At 35.4% G+C, this 14,514-nt stretch overlaps 1 protein-coding gene across 3 annotated transcripts in view; it reads right to left on the bottom strand.

Moving 5' to 3' along the window:
* The window catches only part of LOC149737104 (E3 ubiquitin-protein ligase UBR4-like), a 59,667-nt gene that overhangs the window by 35,463 nt on the left and 9,690 nt on the right, over nucleotides 1-14,514 (bottom strand). For all 3 annotated transcript variants that reach the window (XM_089876255.1, XM_089876257.1, XM_089876256.1), the window contains exons 23-48: nucleotides 13,853-14,027; nucleotides 13,336-13,475; nucleotides 12,779-12,986; nucleotides 12,355-12,468; nucleotides 11,891-12,094; nucleotides 11,527-11,645; nucleotides 10,933-11,012; nucleotides 10,332-10,448; nucleotides 9,847-10,048; nucleotides 9,262-9,511; nucleotides 8,957-9,068; nucleotides 8,212-8,377; nucleotides 7,499-7,646; nucleotides 7,062-7,214; nucleotides 6,452-6,534; nucleotides 6,041-6,246; nucleotides 5,405-5,553; nucleotides 4,628-4,703; nucleotides 4,191-4,346; nucleotides 3,575-3,810; nucleotides 2,983-3,177; nucleotides 2,162-2,338; nucleotides 1,658-1,816; nucleotides 1,063-1,252; nucleotides 612-656; nucleotides 281-427 (exon numbers count right to left, since the gene is read on the bottom strand). In XM_089876255.1, the coding sequence (XP_089732381.1) occupies nucleotides 281-427; nucleotides 612-656; nucleotides 1,063-1,252; nucleotides 1,658-1,816; nucleotides 2,162-2,338; nucleotides 2,983-3,177; nucleotides 3,575-3,810; nucleotides 4,191-4,346; nucleotides 4,628-4,703; nucleotides 5,405-5,553; nucleotides 6,041-6,246; nucleotides 6,452-6,534; nucleotides 7,062-7,214; nucleotides 7,499-7,646; nucleotides 8,212-8,377; nucleotides 8,957-9,068; nucleotides 9,262-9,511; nucleotides 9,847-10,048; nucleotides 10,332-10,448; nucleotides 10,933-11,012; nucleotides 11,527-11,645; nucleotides 11,891-12,094; nucleotides 12,355-12,468; nucleotides 12,779-12,986; nucleotides 13,336-13,475; nucleotides 13,853-14,027 (4,007 nt within the window). The remainder of the gene's footprint in view (nucleotides 1-280; nucleotides 428-611; nucleotides 657-1,062; nucleotides 1,253-1,657; nucleotides 1,817-2,161; nucleotides 2,339-2,982; nucleotides 3,178-3,574; nucleotides 3,811-4,190; nucleotides 4,347-4,627; nucleotides 4,704-5,404; nucleotides 5,554-6,040; nucleotides 6,247-6,451; nucleotides 6,535-7,061; nucleotides 7,215-7,498; nucleotides 7,647-8,211; nucleotides 8,378-8,956; nucleotides 9,069-9,261; nucleotides 9,512-9,846; nucleotides 10,049-10,331; nucleotides 10,449-10,932; nucleotides 11,013-11,526; nucleotides 11,646-11,890; nucleotides 12,095-12,354; nucleotides 12,469-12,778; nucleotides 12,987-13,335; nucleotides 13,476-13,852; nucleotides 14,028-14,514) is intronic.

Raw genomic sequence — 14,514 nt, 5'->3', positions numbered from 1 at the left:
GGAAATGCTGTTTTTTTTAAGATCACAAAACAAAGAACTAACAGAACATCCATTTGGACTTATAATACACTTGGTGGCAACAGCATATAGTGATATACATATACAGAATATTGCTATATATTCATGTTATGTTATTGCTGGCAGTAGTAAAGAATCCTCCAGTACAGGCTGATGGAAAGTGTTAGAGGTTGGTAGTTTGTGGTTAGGGGCTAAATGGGTTAGTAGTTACATTTGGCGGTTCGTAGGGGGAGGATTCTTCACCGGCATCTAATTACATTACCTGTACTATTGAGACGGTTCTTAATCTGAGCTGCGTTGTACACCTCCAGCAAGTCACCACTAAACTCAACGTCCATTTGATTAAATAGTTGGCAAGATTCAAAGAAATCAACGGGGAAATTTATTTCCTCTGTGTCTTGGGCAGTGGCTGAAAGAAAAAGGTTAACAAAAAAATTCTACAAAAAAAATTTTGAAAATGAACAAAAAATGTATGAAAAATATTTTAAAAAATTGCATAAAAAATTTTAGAATATGTAAATTTAAAAGGGCTTTTACCACAACACGTTGATCAGATAGACACAAAAATAAAGTAAGAATAAAATTTCACTTACATACAGATTTCTTGGACTTTTCTGAGTGTTTTCTGTTTCCATTTCCTGAAGGAATAAACAGTAAAAATTTGGCAAATGTTTGTTACATATACTACAGAATGTAAAACTAGCTCAGTGTTAATTAGACTACAGTACTAACTCAATACATATTCCATTCTAATCGGGTGAGGAGCATGATGTGTATGAAACATAACACCCGTGTCATAACTAGCTCAGTGTTCATTAGACTACAGTGGGTGAGGAGCATGGTGTAATGGGTGAGGAGCATGGTGTGTATGAAACATAACAACTGTCGTTGTTAGGCCACACGGGGGTAAATAAGTTACATTCATATTAATATTCTGTAAAAGTAAGGTCATTATATGTGGATGAGGTCCTGCAGCATGGCATGCCAAGAGTCCAAGAATTTAATCCAGAATTGGCCTATTACCCAAGAAAGTTAAGGACCTACCTAATATGTAAGTTGGTTGAAGCCTGGGATGCAACCAGAATCCTGTGTTATCAGCCGAAGCAAGGTAGATACGTAATGATCCATCTTCACATAGAACTATAACAGTGGTTCTATCCCCAGGGTCGGCTACAGCGGACGAACCATGTCTGACTGCCACAAGGTCTTGGAACTTTGCTTTACTTGATGTCATCTGATTTAGTTGGAATATAAAGTTAGTGAAATAACTGGCATATTTTTCCAATGACAGACTATATATACTGTCAAGCATATTTACTTGATGTCATCTGAATTTGTTGGAATATAAAGCAACCGCAATGACATATACTGACATGAATATTTTTCCAGTGCATTTTTTTGGTATAAAGACTTTTTTAGGTATAAATTTATTTACATAAATATGCATAAAAGTTCATTTTCCTATACAACACAAATAAGTGCAAAAAACTGTTTTACAAAATTAGTGTAATGATTTTATAACCTACAAGACTTATTAAAAACAAACCCTAGAAAAAAAGAGAAAAAACAATTCTTAAAAAAACTTATAAAAAAAACAAAAATTGAAAACGACTTAAAAATGGTTAAAAAAAAATTTAACCTTGATTTCTTGCATCATTATCTTGTCAGGTTCCACCATAAGAACCATGGGACAACCACCTATTTGTGAGAAGCAAGTTAGCAAGCCAGGATGGTTGATCACTTCAGACCATTCGTATATGGTGCTTGTGCCATTACGACTGTTGTTGTTTCCTGAAGGCTGAAAAAAAGAAAGATAATAAAATAAAGATAAAGAAAAAAGGATAATAGGCTGAAAAAAAATAGATAAAAAAAATAAAGTAGAGATAAAAATATATATATATAGAATACAGGCTAAAAATCTTTGATTGGTTGGTCTGAAACATGCAACGTACATGCTATATTTTTATATTAGACTGTAGTTTATTCTAGAATTACTATAGTAATTTTAATACTCTGCACTGTAGTTTAAATGGGTTGTAAGGATTTTTGCAGTGGAGGTTGTATTCTATATTCAGTTAAAGCATTTTTAACGTATGGCTGACATAATAAAAAAAACATAAAGTTTTTGCAAGTTGATACAAACCTTGTACTCGATTGGGAATATTTTTGTCACAGCATCGTGGCTAGCAGTGAGCGCCACTGCAAAGTTACGACCTGTTGCAAAGCTGAAGAATAGAAGTTTGAGCATATGAGAGTAAAATATGGATACGCCACCTCCGGCTAACTGTCCAGCACTCTCCTTTAAGTTGATGTGTTCAACCTAGGATAAAAAAATATAAATTGGTTTATTCTTGCGTGGACAGAAAATGGCATGTTATAACACAGATGTTCCGTTTCATACAATTCATGCCAGCTTACGAGTTACAATGTAATTTACTTTGCGGGTGATTGTTCTTTGGGGGAGATTTTTTCATTTTTATAAACCTTATGTAGCTAATACGCCAGCCTATTACACTGGTTATAACATTATTGTTACTTAGTGCTGGGCAACTACATTACTACTGGCCAAATAATAGTGTCTTGATTTGTCTTGGTGCATTCTTACTTATATACTCACTGCTACCATTGTGTGCATATGTGTCCTTGGGCAAGACACATTACAGCAATTGTGACGATGCAAGTAATGCACCATGTTACTCCCAAATTGCTCCAACCCAGTGGCCACTAATGGGTTGCCTAAATTATCAGCCGCACATAAAAAATTCCTGTAAAATATTCACCCACAAAGTAACATACTTAGTAACTCGTAAGCTGGCAGCAGGTTTATGAAACAGAACACGTGCAGTGTTATAACAACTGCTGTTTCTGCCATGCCAAGATTGTCCAAATTATTAGCCACAAAAAAATGAACAAATTCTCAAAACTGGCCAAGATAAAGCAAGTTCCATTCATTCAAATACTCACATTTAAAACATTGGTCAGGTAGAATGTTCCATGCACGGCAAGTGACTCAGGGTATAGGAGTTGTGTGTAGATGTGGCCAGTTGATGACATCACTAATATACAAGTATCCAGTATACCTTTCTTACCACCAATGAATGTAGCATCCCGTATTTTACCAGTTGGTAGCAGGAGGTAATATAATGGAGAAAGTATGTCCTGGGAAATGTGAATAGAATATTATATTAAGGTGTTGGTTAATACTGACAGGGTGTTAGTGGGCCAATCATGGCCTAACTCCTATGTCCTTGGCAAGAACCTCACCCACAAAGAATAGAATTAGAAGTATTGGTCTGTAATAAGTATAAAAGGTATATATACACCTCGTAAACAGTTCTCATTGTAAAATGCTGGGCAAGATTTTAATATTGGTAGCAGTTTGGTGATTTGGGGGAAAAATTAACATATTTATTCTGCAACCCTAGATTGTATGATTTTTAGCAGCGGTACATCTGTAAAAAAATTTAAGAGCGAGTATCGTTTTTTAAAAAAAAGTTGGGTAGTGACATCCAAACCTCCCCTGGCCGGCCCACCACCTCTAAGAGATATCACACACCTTTGAAAGATCATATATCTTAATAAAGTCAGATGTAACGAGCGCCAGTAAAGCTGGAAATGCTGGTAGCCATACAGCTCGAATTATATAGTTGTTTGTAGCAAGTTGTGGGTGAAGAACAAGGTGTTGGGTGACGGAACCCGCAGGTGCGGATGATGCAGCTTGTGAAGCGAATGTGAGAATGTGGCAATCTTTCAAACCACATACAGCAAGAACTTCTTCATTACATGGGTTGGCTGGGTGGATGAGTTGTGTTAATATTATGAATATAGTAATTTGTTTATTGTGGTTGAATGGGCTTTTTTACAAATAATCCTTTAGCAGCTGTATTATGCCTGGTAGCAGAAGTAACAGAATACAGAATTAGATGCTCGGCACTGATATCGATACTAATATTTGTATTTGTTCTTGGGCAAGATAATTATCAGACATTACTCTAACTGGTCACTAACATGTCCCAAGGCACGCCAATGTTGGAGGACCTCATTTTATGGAACAGAACCCCATAATTAATGTTGAGGTAATAGGGCAACTCTAGTCTAATTTCAGGTCCAATGGCATGCCATGTTATAGGACCTCACGCATTTAGAATAGAATTCAACAAACACATATTCACCTGTTAATGTAACCACCGCAAATGGCATTGCAGTTGTGGATAATCTTGTCAAGGTAAGTTTACGTTTGCTTGCATCAGCTTGTTTTAACAACGCAGAGAGTTGAAGTAAAGTCACTTTTCCCTTCTCATGGCTTACAGCTAAGTGCTGGCGCCGACCTATTATAAAATGTATTAGAATTTTTATCTTCTTATATTAAGAATCTATATAAGGTTATGCAGATTTGTGTGCCAGTGAAAACCCCTCCCCAATGTTAACCACTAAACGTAAAATCCAAACCCTAACTCATAAAACTACTAACCCCTATAACCACAAACTTAAAACCTCTAACACTTTCCATAAGCCTCAATCTGTAACATACCAGCAGAATTCTTCACTAGTGCCCACATTTCTTGCTGTTTAACATAAAAATTTCCTATCAATCTCTATGTTAAGTTACCTGTTGATGCAGACAGACAACACATTGCCACTCTTCTTACTAGATGAGCGCTGATCAACTGACGAATTGTTTGACCCTGTTATGTAATAAACATTAATTATGATGAAACACAGGTTCTTGTTAGAACACAAAGGAATAAGGGACTTGACTTGCACAGGGTGTTGGGGTAATTAGCCAAATGAGGCCAAAATACTCACACGTTAATATAGAATCAAATGTGCATATATAATGTTGGGGTAATGGACAAACTCTGGCTTAAATCCTGGGTCTCACACATACAGAATAGAGAACTACATAATACAAGCAGATATATATGCTTAATTCTAAAACTATGAATGTGAAAAATATTATTTAGATAATGTTCCCAAGGCATGAATCAGTATACTCATTTTTCTTGAGCATCTGGGATTAAACAAGGGAATAATCTCAGCTTTTTGATTATTAAGTACACCTCACTGCAATCATGCTAGGCGCCATTGCCCAAAAAGCTTCAGTTCCAAAATATATTTTACCATGTATAATATAGAAAAAAAATCTCCCATTTGTGGGGACTAAACCAGGAATACTTTCAGACTTGTGGTCAATCGATTGGTACCATTTCGGTAATCTGTTTTACCACTAATCAATTTAAAACCATTCTATGTGACATGGGTAAGGCTCTGGAGTAAGGTTTTTAACCAGAGTTAAGTAACCGTTACTAGAACATTTAAAAGTGAAAGTGGGACACTTTAGTGTTTTAGGGTGTAGGGTAGCTTGCACAAATTTAAAGCAACTTACTTGGTCTCCAGTAAAGTTTGCTTTCACATTTTCAAACGCTCCTTCTTGCGAACCAAGTGTAGGGACCATCAGGTTATCAACATTAAGAGAAGGCTTATCCATGGTGTGCAGATCTTGTAGTACTTTGAGGGCACGTACAGCACTGTTACCTGTTAACAACATGAATTGTAAATAACTGTACTATATACTGTTGCACTGGGGACATATCTCAGTGTTTTTTCTACCAGATGAGCCGCTTGGCTACAAGATTATTTACTTATATATTCATATCTTTTCTGTTATTTCAGCTAACAGGCATAATGTAATTAATCTTTTAACGGCTAATTATTCTTTTAGCTGTATAACGTATAAATTATGTATTTCTGATGTTTCGTCTGCCATCCAGCAAGACTTCAGAGAATCATTGCGAGACGAGAGGCAAAAAGATTAATTCCATAACCCTTGACAAATATTCTGCATTGTATTGAATAATATGTTCCACAAACCCCACTGACGGAGTTGAGTTCATACTAATCAGTTTGAACAACTTTATGCATTAACATGAATTGGAACCATAATATATACTTTTGCTGCCAGGTGTATGGCTTTTCAAGTATGTTTTACATTTGATGGATAGGGCCCACACACGCCACTTACCAGAGTTAAGTTTATACTGGTCAGTTTGAACGACTTCACTCATCGCATCCAGGACTTGTAACAAAGTGTTCATGATCCCGTTGATCCTCGGTTGCTCCTCCACGCTCTCATCAACCTCCCCGTCGATCCGGAGCAATCCCAACAACTTCTTCCGCGATCCATCCACCACAAGAGGGCAGTCAAAAGACAATTTGCGTTTTTCTCGACTTTAAAAAAACAATTTTTGTTAAGAATAAAGGTTAGAAGAGGCAAGTAAAAACATTTGTTGGGGATAATTTATTATAGGATTTTAATACTTTTTAAAATAAATCAAAAGTTTGTGCAAACTATAGGGCGAATGGGCATACTCTAGGGCATTCACACGATAATTGTCAATTTTAAAAAATAAGAAATCGATTAGACTACACTTACTTAGTTTGTTTAGTGATGATATTTTGCAAGCGTTTAGCAGCAACTACAGCAGTTGGTTGTTCTTCCACTTTTGCTGTTGTTTTCTATTAAATGAAGAGTCGATTTATATCAAATATTGTATAACAATTACTTTATTTACAAATTTAAAAAGTACTAAAATTTGCAAACAAGGTACTACTACTAAGTATAAAAAATTGTAATTTTATTTACAAATATTACATACGTAAAAAGTATATTTCAAGCATTGGTAAAATGTCTTATAATACTGTGGGGTAAGATGGCACATAACTGTGGGGTAGGATGGCACACAGCTGTGGGGTAAGATGGCACATAACTGTGGGGTAAGATGACACATAGCTGTGGGGTAAGATGGCACATAAATGTGGGGTAAGATGGCACACAGCTGTGGGGTAAGATGGCACATAACTGTGAGGTAAGATGGCACATAACTGTGGGGTAAGATGGCACATAACTGTGGGGTAAGATGGCACATAACTGTGGGGAAAGATGGCACATAACTGTGGGGAAAGATGGCACATAACTGTGGGGTAAGATGGCACATGACTATGGGGTAAGATGGGATACCATTAGTAACAAAACCCAGCATTACCTTGTCCTGTGCATTAGATGTTGCGGATGTAGATGAACTGGGGGGTACAAGAGTTGAGGACGATGTACACGCTGATGCGGGGCGAGATGGGTCGGAGAACGCCGAGATCCCTGATGCCACTTTGTCGCTTCCTGGGACTCTTTTAACCAAAGCCTGGATGTGGAAAAAATTGAAATAAATGTTAATTGGATAAAAAAATAATATATATATTAGTGGCACACCATGAGATCTGAGAATTAGGCCAGAGTTAGTCCAATCCCCCTAAAACAACTATTGATGTATGGATAAAACTATGAACAAATAAGAAAAAAAAGAAATAAGAAGCTTTTCTAGTTTATATCCTGTGTGCTAAATAAATAACAGTTGAACTTGAATTAAGAAACTATTGGATATTTTATGCTAAAGGTGTCCCATCTTATATGAACATTCCTACACACCTTGCAGGACTTGTTTTCCTTTGCTCCACAATCACAGAAAAAAGATCCAAACTTTGCATATGAGAGGTCGTGACCCTTGTGACATACTTTGGCACAGATAGTGCATACACCAACCCCATCCACCATGTCACATGTGTGGCAGTGGTACCTAGGAATATATATTGAAATAAACAACTAAATAAGAAGTGGTTAAAATAATTGAGAAAAAGGGATTAAAAAATTGAAATAAATTCACTAAATAAAGAAAACCAATAAAGTTAGACACAGTAGCAGGCCTACCCTGGAATTTTCTGCCCTGCATTAATCGGTAAACATTGGCATCAAATTGGTTTTAATGAATGCAAATCTAACTTCTAAAATGTTTGGCGCCTATGAATTTCTATGTGAGTGAGGCCTTTGTCAAGGACCTGGAATTCAGGCCAAATTTAGCCCATTAATCCAAACATTGTACATGAAAATTCTATTCTATATCAGGTTCTCTGTTAAAGCCTCTATTGAACCAGGGATTAAAGCCAGAGTTGGTCCATTACCCTAACCCCCAGAAAGGCTTCTATAAATACAACTCTTACCAATGTTGGTTCATAAACTTTTATAAATATATGTTGCAATTGAAGTCCTTGTTTTTATGAAATTCAAGCAATTCAAGAATGTTCATTTTTAGTGGTTAGTTAAAGTAGGATACCCATGAAGGCTTTTATAAATACAACACTTACCAATGTTGGTTCATAAACTTCTTCTGTGTAACTGTGTACGTGCACAACTTATTCCACAATCCATCTTCTTCTTGGTTGGATGGTTCCTCTTCATTAGAGATGTTGGTCTCATCCTCCTCAAAATCACAATCCTCAAAATCCTCTCCTCCCTCATCATCTGAGAGGTCTGTGGTAAAGTAGATGAAGAATTGTGATTAGTGGCTTAATCAGGGGGGTTTGGGTGTCACAACACCCCTTTTTGAACACAAAAAATGTGGGGATTGTGTGGAAAAATAATTAAATAGGGTGACTAAACAAGAAGATGATGGTTTATAATCAGTGGCGCAGTCAGAACTTCACCTACATTTTTTTACCCCCATTCTTAATTTTTCCTGGCTCAGCCACTGTCTGCGACCGTGATGAAAAATCATCATTGTGAAACATGAATAACTTAAGTCAGCATTGGCAAAGGGGGATTTTGTAAAAGATAATTCCCACACATTAATGCAATGCATAGAAATGTTGCTCTCAGTACCCGTTTAAGGTGGCTGTACACAGTATCCAGAATTTGTCCATTTTGTCTGTTTTGTCCAGATTTCGCTGCCGCATGCGAAACTCGGTAATGGGTTTGCATGCAATTTCGCATGCCAATTCGCATGCCGGATATCGTGTACAGCACCCCTTTACACAGTATATATGAAAAAACCCTATATACAGTACCCATGGTTTCTCAGAAATAATGTACTGATAACAAACAAATTGTTACCGTCAGTGTTCAACTCTATTTGGTCTTTATCTTTCCTCCTGAGTGCAGTAAGCAGGTCAGCCACATATAGAAGTAATGGACTGCATGTAGAGAGTGATCGTACAACTGGGTTCTGTTGGTCATATATCAGGGTTAAAATATTTTAACTAAATCATAATTAGGCCAAATGTTTTTCATAAAATGTTAAAATTTTAAAATAACTTCTTTTTTTTAAAAACAAAAATGAAGTATTTTTCTTAATTCACCTCTTAAGAAAAAAAAGTAAAAAATATGTATTTTTATTTATTTCTATATTTTTTTTGTACCTCGGCATCAGCGTACAGTAATTTTGTGTTCTCTTCCTTTTTTAGTATCACGACACAAGCGTCGAGCCACCAGAGGGCATAAGCGAGCAGTTTGGAATGTCCGCTTCCATTTCTAGAGTTAGCTAGGGTAGCAAGTATCTGCATAAAGGTTGGTGAAATTATCTGGAGTGTTTCCATGGCAACCTCAGGACTGATGTCAGCGGGAAGGATTGCATCTAACAGAGGCAAGCCAAGTTGTTCGTCTACAGGGCTGGAAAGAAAGTAATTTTTGAAAAACAGAATAAAAACGTAATATTTATAAAATAGAATAAAAATGTAACCAAAACACAGCAGCATGGGCATAAATTTATGTGAGTATAATGTCAATAAAGGTTTAAAACTCAGGTGATATCATGTTATAGCAGGAACACCTTGGAGTCTATCAAACAAGCAGAGCTAAATTATGTTGCATTCACCACATTAATCAACGAGGTTCCCTATGTTTGACGACCAAGAGTGTATTTTAACAACATCTCACCAGATTTTACTACAAAAAAACCTGACGCCTATACATACAGATACAGTGAATAAGATAGTGCTGTTTACCTGTTTTTGCTGACGATAAACTTTGAGAGTGTGAGTAATGCATTTGATATTTCCTCCCTCAGATTCTCTCCATTCAAAGACACCATGTCAAGTTCAAAATGGCCGACCCAACTTCGCATTTCATGCAAGCCAAGGTTGAAGTTACATAGCTGTGCACACACTGGTCCAAGCCTTGCACATGCTTCAGCATCAGGACCATTGGCTGCAATGTAAAACAAATACTTGAGATATCCATATTTATGATGAGATCCTCCTATTTATAATATATATACAGTAAAGTTCCATACACCTTGTGCCAGCTTACGAATTACAAGGTATGTAACTTTCTGGGTGTGTTTTCCCTTATGGCTGACAATTTTGACAACTTCCATAAAAAGACGATTTAGACAACACAACCCCCCCAAAAATTTTTTAAACATTTGATTTATTTTAAAGTGCATCAAAAAAATAACTCAAACACTTCCAATCAAGATAAACCGACTTACCTAACCGACATAACCTTGCAATAAACTGAAGCAATCTGTTTGAATAATCGGAAGTAGAAAGCATCTGGTTGCTTTGTAGTAGTTTCACTATATCACCTTTGACGGGGGGGACGCAACCTGCAAGTAAAATTTCACAAACAGGTAAAATTTCACATTATGTAAAATTTGAGTAATATTTTAATTTATAAATGTAACAGTAAAAGGAATGAAATGTTTTAACCAGACTGTAGAGCTACTACAGATAAACCAAACAGATTTTCTAAGGATATCTACGAAAAAAAAAGTGTTTGGGAATCGGAAATGGGGTCAAATAATAAAAGTTTCAGAACCACTCCTTAATTAATAAACAGCATTTATCTAGCTGGAAAAAAATATAACGTTGGTTATATCAGCGGCAGACATCAGGCTGGGGGTATTGTACTAAAGTACCTGAATCAACGTGTAGAAAGACATGTGTTAGGCAAAGAGGGGAGTTTTACTAAAAATAAATAGCTGAGCCGTTTGGCTGCATATGTTTACTCATTGCAACTTGAGCAAGATAATAATAAATCGATGGTGAATGCAGATAAAACACATAGGGCAGGAGAGATAGTTTGTTCACCTTTAAAAGCAATTTTGTCGTCAGTATTTTCACTTGAACTTTCTTCATTATTTTCAGGAACAAAGAACTTGTTCATAGCTCTGTGTGGTGGATATAAATCATATAATACATTATTGTTTGTAGTTTTCTTAAAGAAATGGTATAGCCACCCTGAAACCCACCCTGGCTGCGGCAGTGGTTGTAAGCTGTAAGCTTGTTTTGCAAGTTACATGACACCAAGCATATCAATGAACTGCTTAATATAATAATAAATGACTACTAATATAGGCGTCATATGTTTTAAAATGCAGGGGGGAAGAATGGTTTGACACACATTTTATAATTCAAATTTATCTGCCATACAATAAGACTTCATCAAAGGATGTGATTTTATACCAGATGAGTCACCAAAAAAATATTTACACTGAAGGTGTGTATTTCTGGTGTTTCCTTATAAAGTCTTGCCATATGGAAGACAAAATGTTGGAAACGCACAACATTTTTATGTCAGATAAGCCGCTAAAAGACTATTTAATAATCACTAAGCCAATCTAAATGACTGCCCATTTTTGTGCACCACTGTAGGAGCTTAAAGCATTAACCCTTTTATCTCACCTCTGCATACTATCAAAGTCGAGTAACTTTTCCAATAAAAGCAGATAAGACAGAGCAACATTTTCATTTGAAATGCCAGTCTTTGGATTGATATGGCTCACCAATATTTCATAAGCACCCTGTGGGAAATTTTTTTTTAAAAATTAAAAAATAGGGAAGTGCGCTAGATAAAATTAAAACGGTACATGAATGTAACTTGCTTTATCCTTGTGTGGGAGACTGGAAGGAATTACAGTCGATATAACATGGGTGTTACGTTTCATACACTTTAAGTTACCACATATGTAACTTTGTGTGTTGTTATTTTTGGGTATGTTGGTAAATAAACACCACAAAATATGCAAGATTAAAACAACCAGCATACCTTGAGTGTATAATAGTGTAAAGTATCCATGAGTTGGTATCCGTATACACTTTCAGTTATTCCTTGTAAGATTCTCTCAATCTGATCTTCACAATGACTGAATGAGATATCAGAACGCAATGGGACCAAAACCCCGTATATTTCAGTCACTTCTTGTTTGCTTCTACCTTTCTTTATCTTGATCAGTTTTTGACACAAAGCAAGCTGAAATAAATTATTTATTAAAAAAAAAAACGGTTAAAAAATGCTGAAAATGTAATTTATTATTATAAAAAGCCTAAAATTTACAACATATGTTACTTTGTGGGTTTGTTTGTTCTATTTATGGCTGACAATTTAGACAACCTTTTAGTGACCACTATGTTGGCACTCAAGTTACCTATGTTGGCACCAAAGTTACCTAAATGTACCATCAGAATTTCAAACACTGAAACAGCTTCTAAAAAACACAACTTTAATCTTACCATGGGCTCCTGAACATCAAACAATGTCATGAGGAAAAGTTTGTTTTGATCTTTCTTTCCGTCTTTCTTGATTGACAGAAAGTGGTTTTCAAGAGTCTGGTTCACTGTGTTAGTCTGAACAGAAAAAAAAAGTGTAAAACAAAAAAAAGGGTCAAAATTAAACATTAACGCTAAAAAATCATGCAGCCTAAAAACTTCCATTTCCATATAAGGTTTATTTATTAATTAAAAAGATAAAAAATGTGTTTTTTTGACCAAATATCATACAATACAATATTTTTCCTTTAACAGGTAAATTAGACACACTATTAGGGAATAGCTCCATACACTTCTTACAAAACAACTTTAATCAAAACGAAAACATAAACTATATACATGGGCGAACATGTATTCATACAACCACATTGGTGTGAAAAATAAAAACCTTTTTATCTTTAGCTTCCAGTTTAAAATTTCTCCACTGATCGTAAATAGCACTGAGAGATGCGGGGATCAGTATTTTTATTCCAGCTGCAGTATTTTCCGAGGTTTCAGTATTAGCATAACGCATTAACACATGCAGACTTGAAGCACTTGACCCTTCATGCATTTCCTCGCTATGGTTGCCAGCAGAAAGCTCAAGAAATTTGGACCTTGCAGAAAAATTGAGGTTATTTTGAACTTTTTTAAATAGGGAAAAAAAAGTTTTTTAAACCCTTTTCTTTATTGTTATTTTTTATTATATAGTAGGGTGGGGGAGATGGGACAGTTTTTTATTCTATCATCTTGTCCCATTTGGTATTAAACAAAGAACAGTCAAAGAATTATAAAACCGTATCCTCACGACTCTTATAGACCGTTGTTAATTGTTTAAAACAGTTTTTAGTTCATAATTTAAAGATTGATATTTCATCTATTTATATGTGTGAAGTCCCACGCCATGGGTCTTGAAATTTAAGCCAGGATTGCCCACTACCACTCAATTGTGATAAAGAAGCCCACCTGCTCAATGCAGCATGCTTAGTGAGAGAACTAAGCAATGCAGTCAATAGGCCTGTGGCATCTTTCTCATACTTTTCCATGTCTGATTCTTCAGGTATCCAGGTTTTTATTTGTGTGAGAACACATTCCAAAACCATCATCTGAAAATTATAACAGTGTTATATATGCTGATGAGAGAAAAAATGTGTTTGCTTAGAAAAAATAAGTTAGCCAAGAAAATGCATAGGTTTTCTAAAAGAGTTTTATAAAATTAAATTGCTCTATAACAGTCTGTTTAAAGTACTTCTCTCTCGTGGTGAGGCAACGACAGTCGTTCTGTTTAATACACCTCGTGCCCGCTTTCAAGTTACCATGTATGTAACTTTGTGGATGAGTTTTTAATCATGGTTTTATGTATGGCTGACAATTTGGACATTCAGATTTTTGTCTGTTATGTTTCTATAGCAATAGATTGAGTTTTTGTAGCACTACATTGGCTTTTAAGAAATTATAAGGAATAATTTAGACAATTAATTACCTCTAGTATAGTAGGATGGTTGTTTGCATCATATACATTGAAGTGTTGATCAATATAACATTGAGTTAGGTTAAGTAACTGATGTACGACAGTAGGTGTTTTCTCTTGTTGTTTCTGAGCATTTTCAAATGTAATCAAGACCTCAGCACAGGACGAAACTTTGTTTTCTTCAATCCTGTAGAAAATATATGAAAATAAACTTATGAGAACTGCTGAGTGAATATTTAAATTTATTTTTGACACTTTTTTTACAATTTTTTTGTACTTCTGGTTCTGGGGATGTATGAATCAAGTCTGTTATGTTTAACAAATGGTGTAAACGTTTTTATTATTCTGTGTATGTTTTAATGCCTATTGTGTTACAACTATTCTAGTTTAGGGACAACACTTCAATGTATATATAAGGAAACAAATATTTTACAAAAAAAAACTGCGAAACATGATTGAATCTCAAAAAGTACAGTCCAAAGCGTTTTAACTAAATAATGAAATGTGATACAGTCACTTGTATTTAAACTTTAATTAATTTTTCGTTCTAGAATTCTTCTACGCTGTACTAGCAATACATCTGTTACCAAATGAGACAAGAAAAGCAACCCAAAGAAACATAAAAAGCCATTTAAACATTCGACAGGAGATATATTCTGTTAGAAATTATCGCA

This window comes from Ciona robusta, chromosome 4, assembly GCF_009617815.1.
Source record: "Ciona robusta chromosome 4, ASM961781v2".
Taxonomy (NCBI): domain Eukaryota; kingdom Metazoa; phylum Chordata; class Ascidiacea; order Phlebobranchia; family Cionidae; genus Ciona; species Ciona robusta.
The sequence above is the reverse complement of the archived record's forward strand: the minus strand, read 5'-3'. Positions and strand labels throughout refer to the sequence as shown.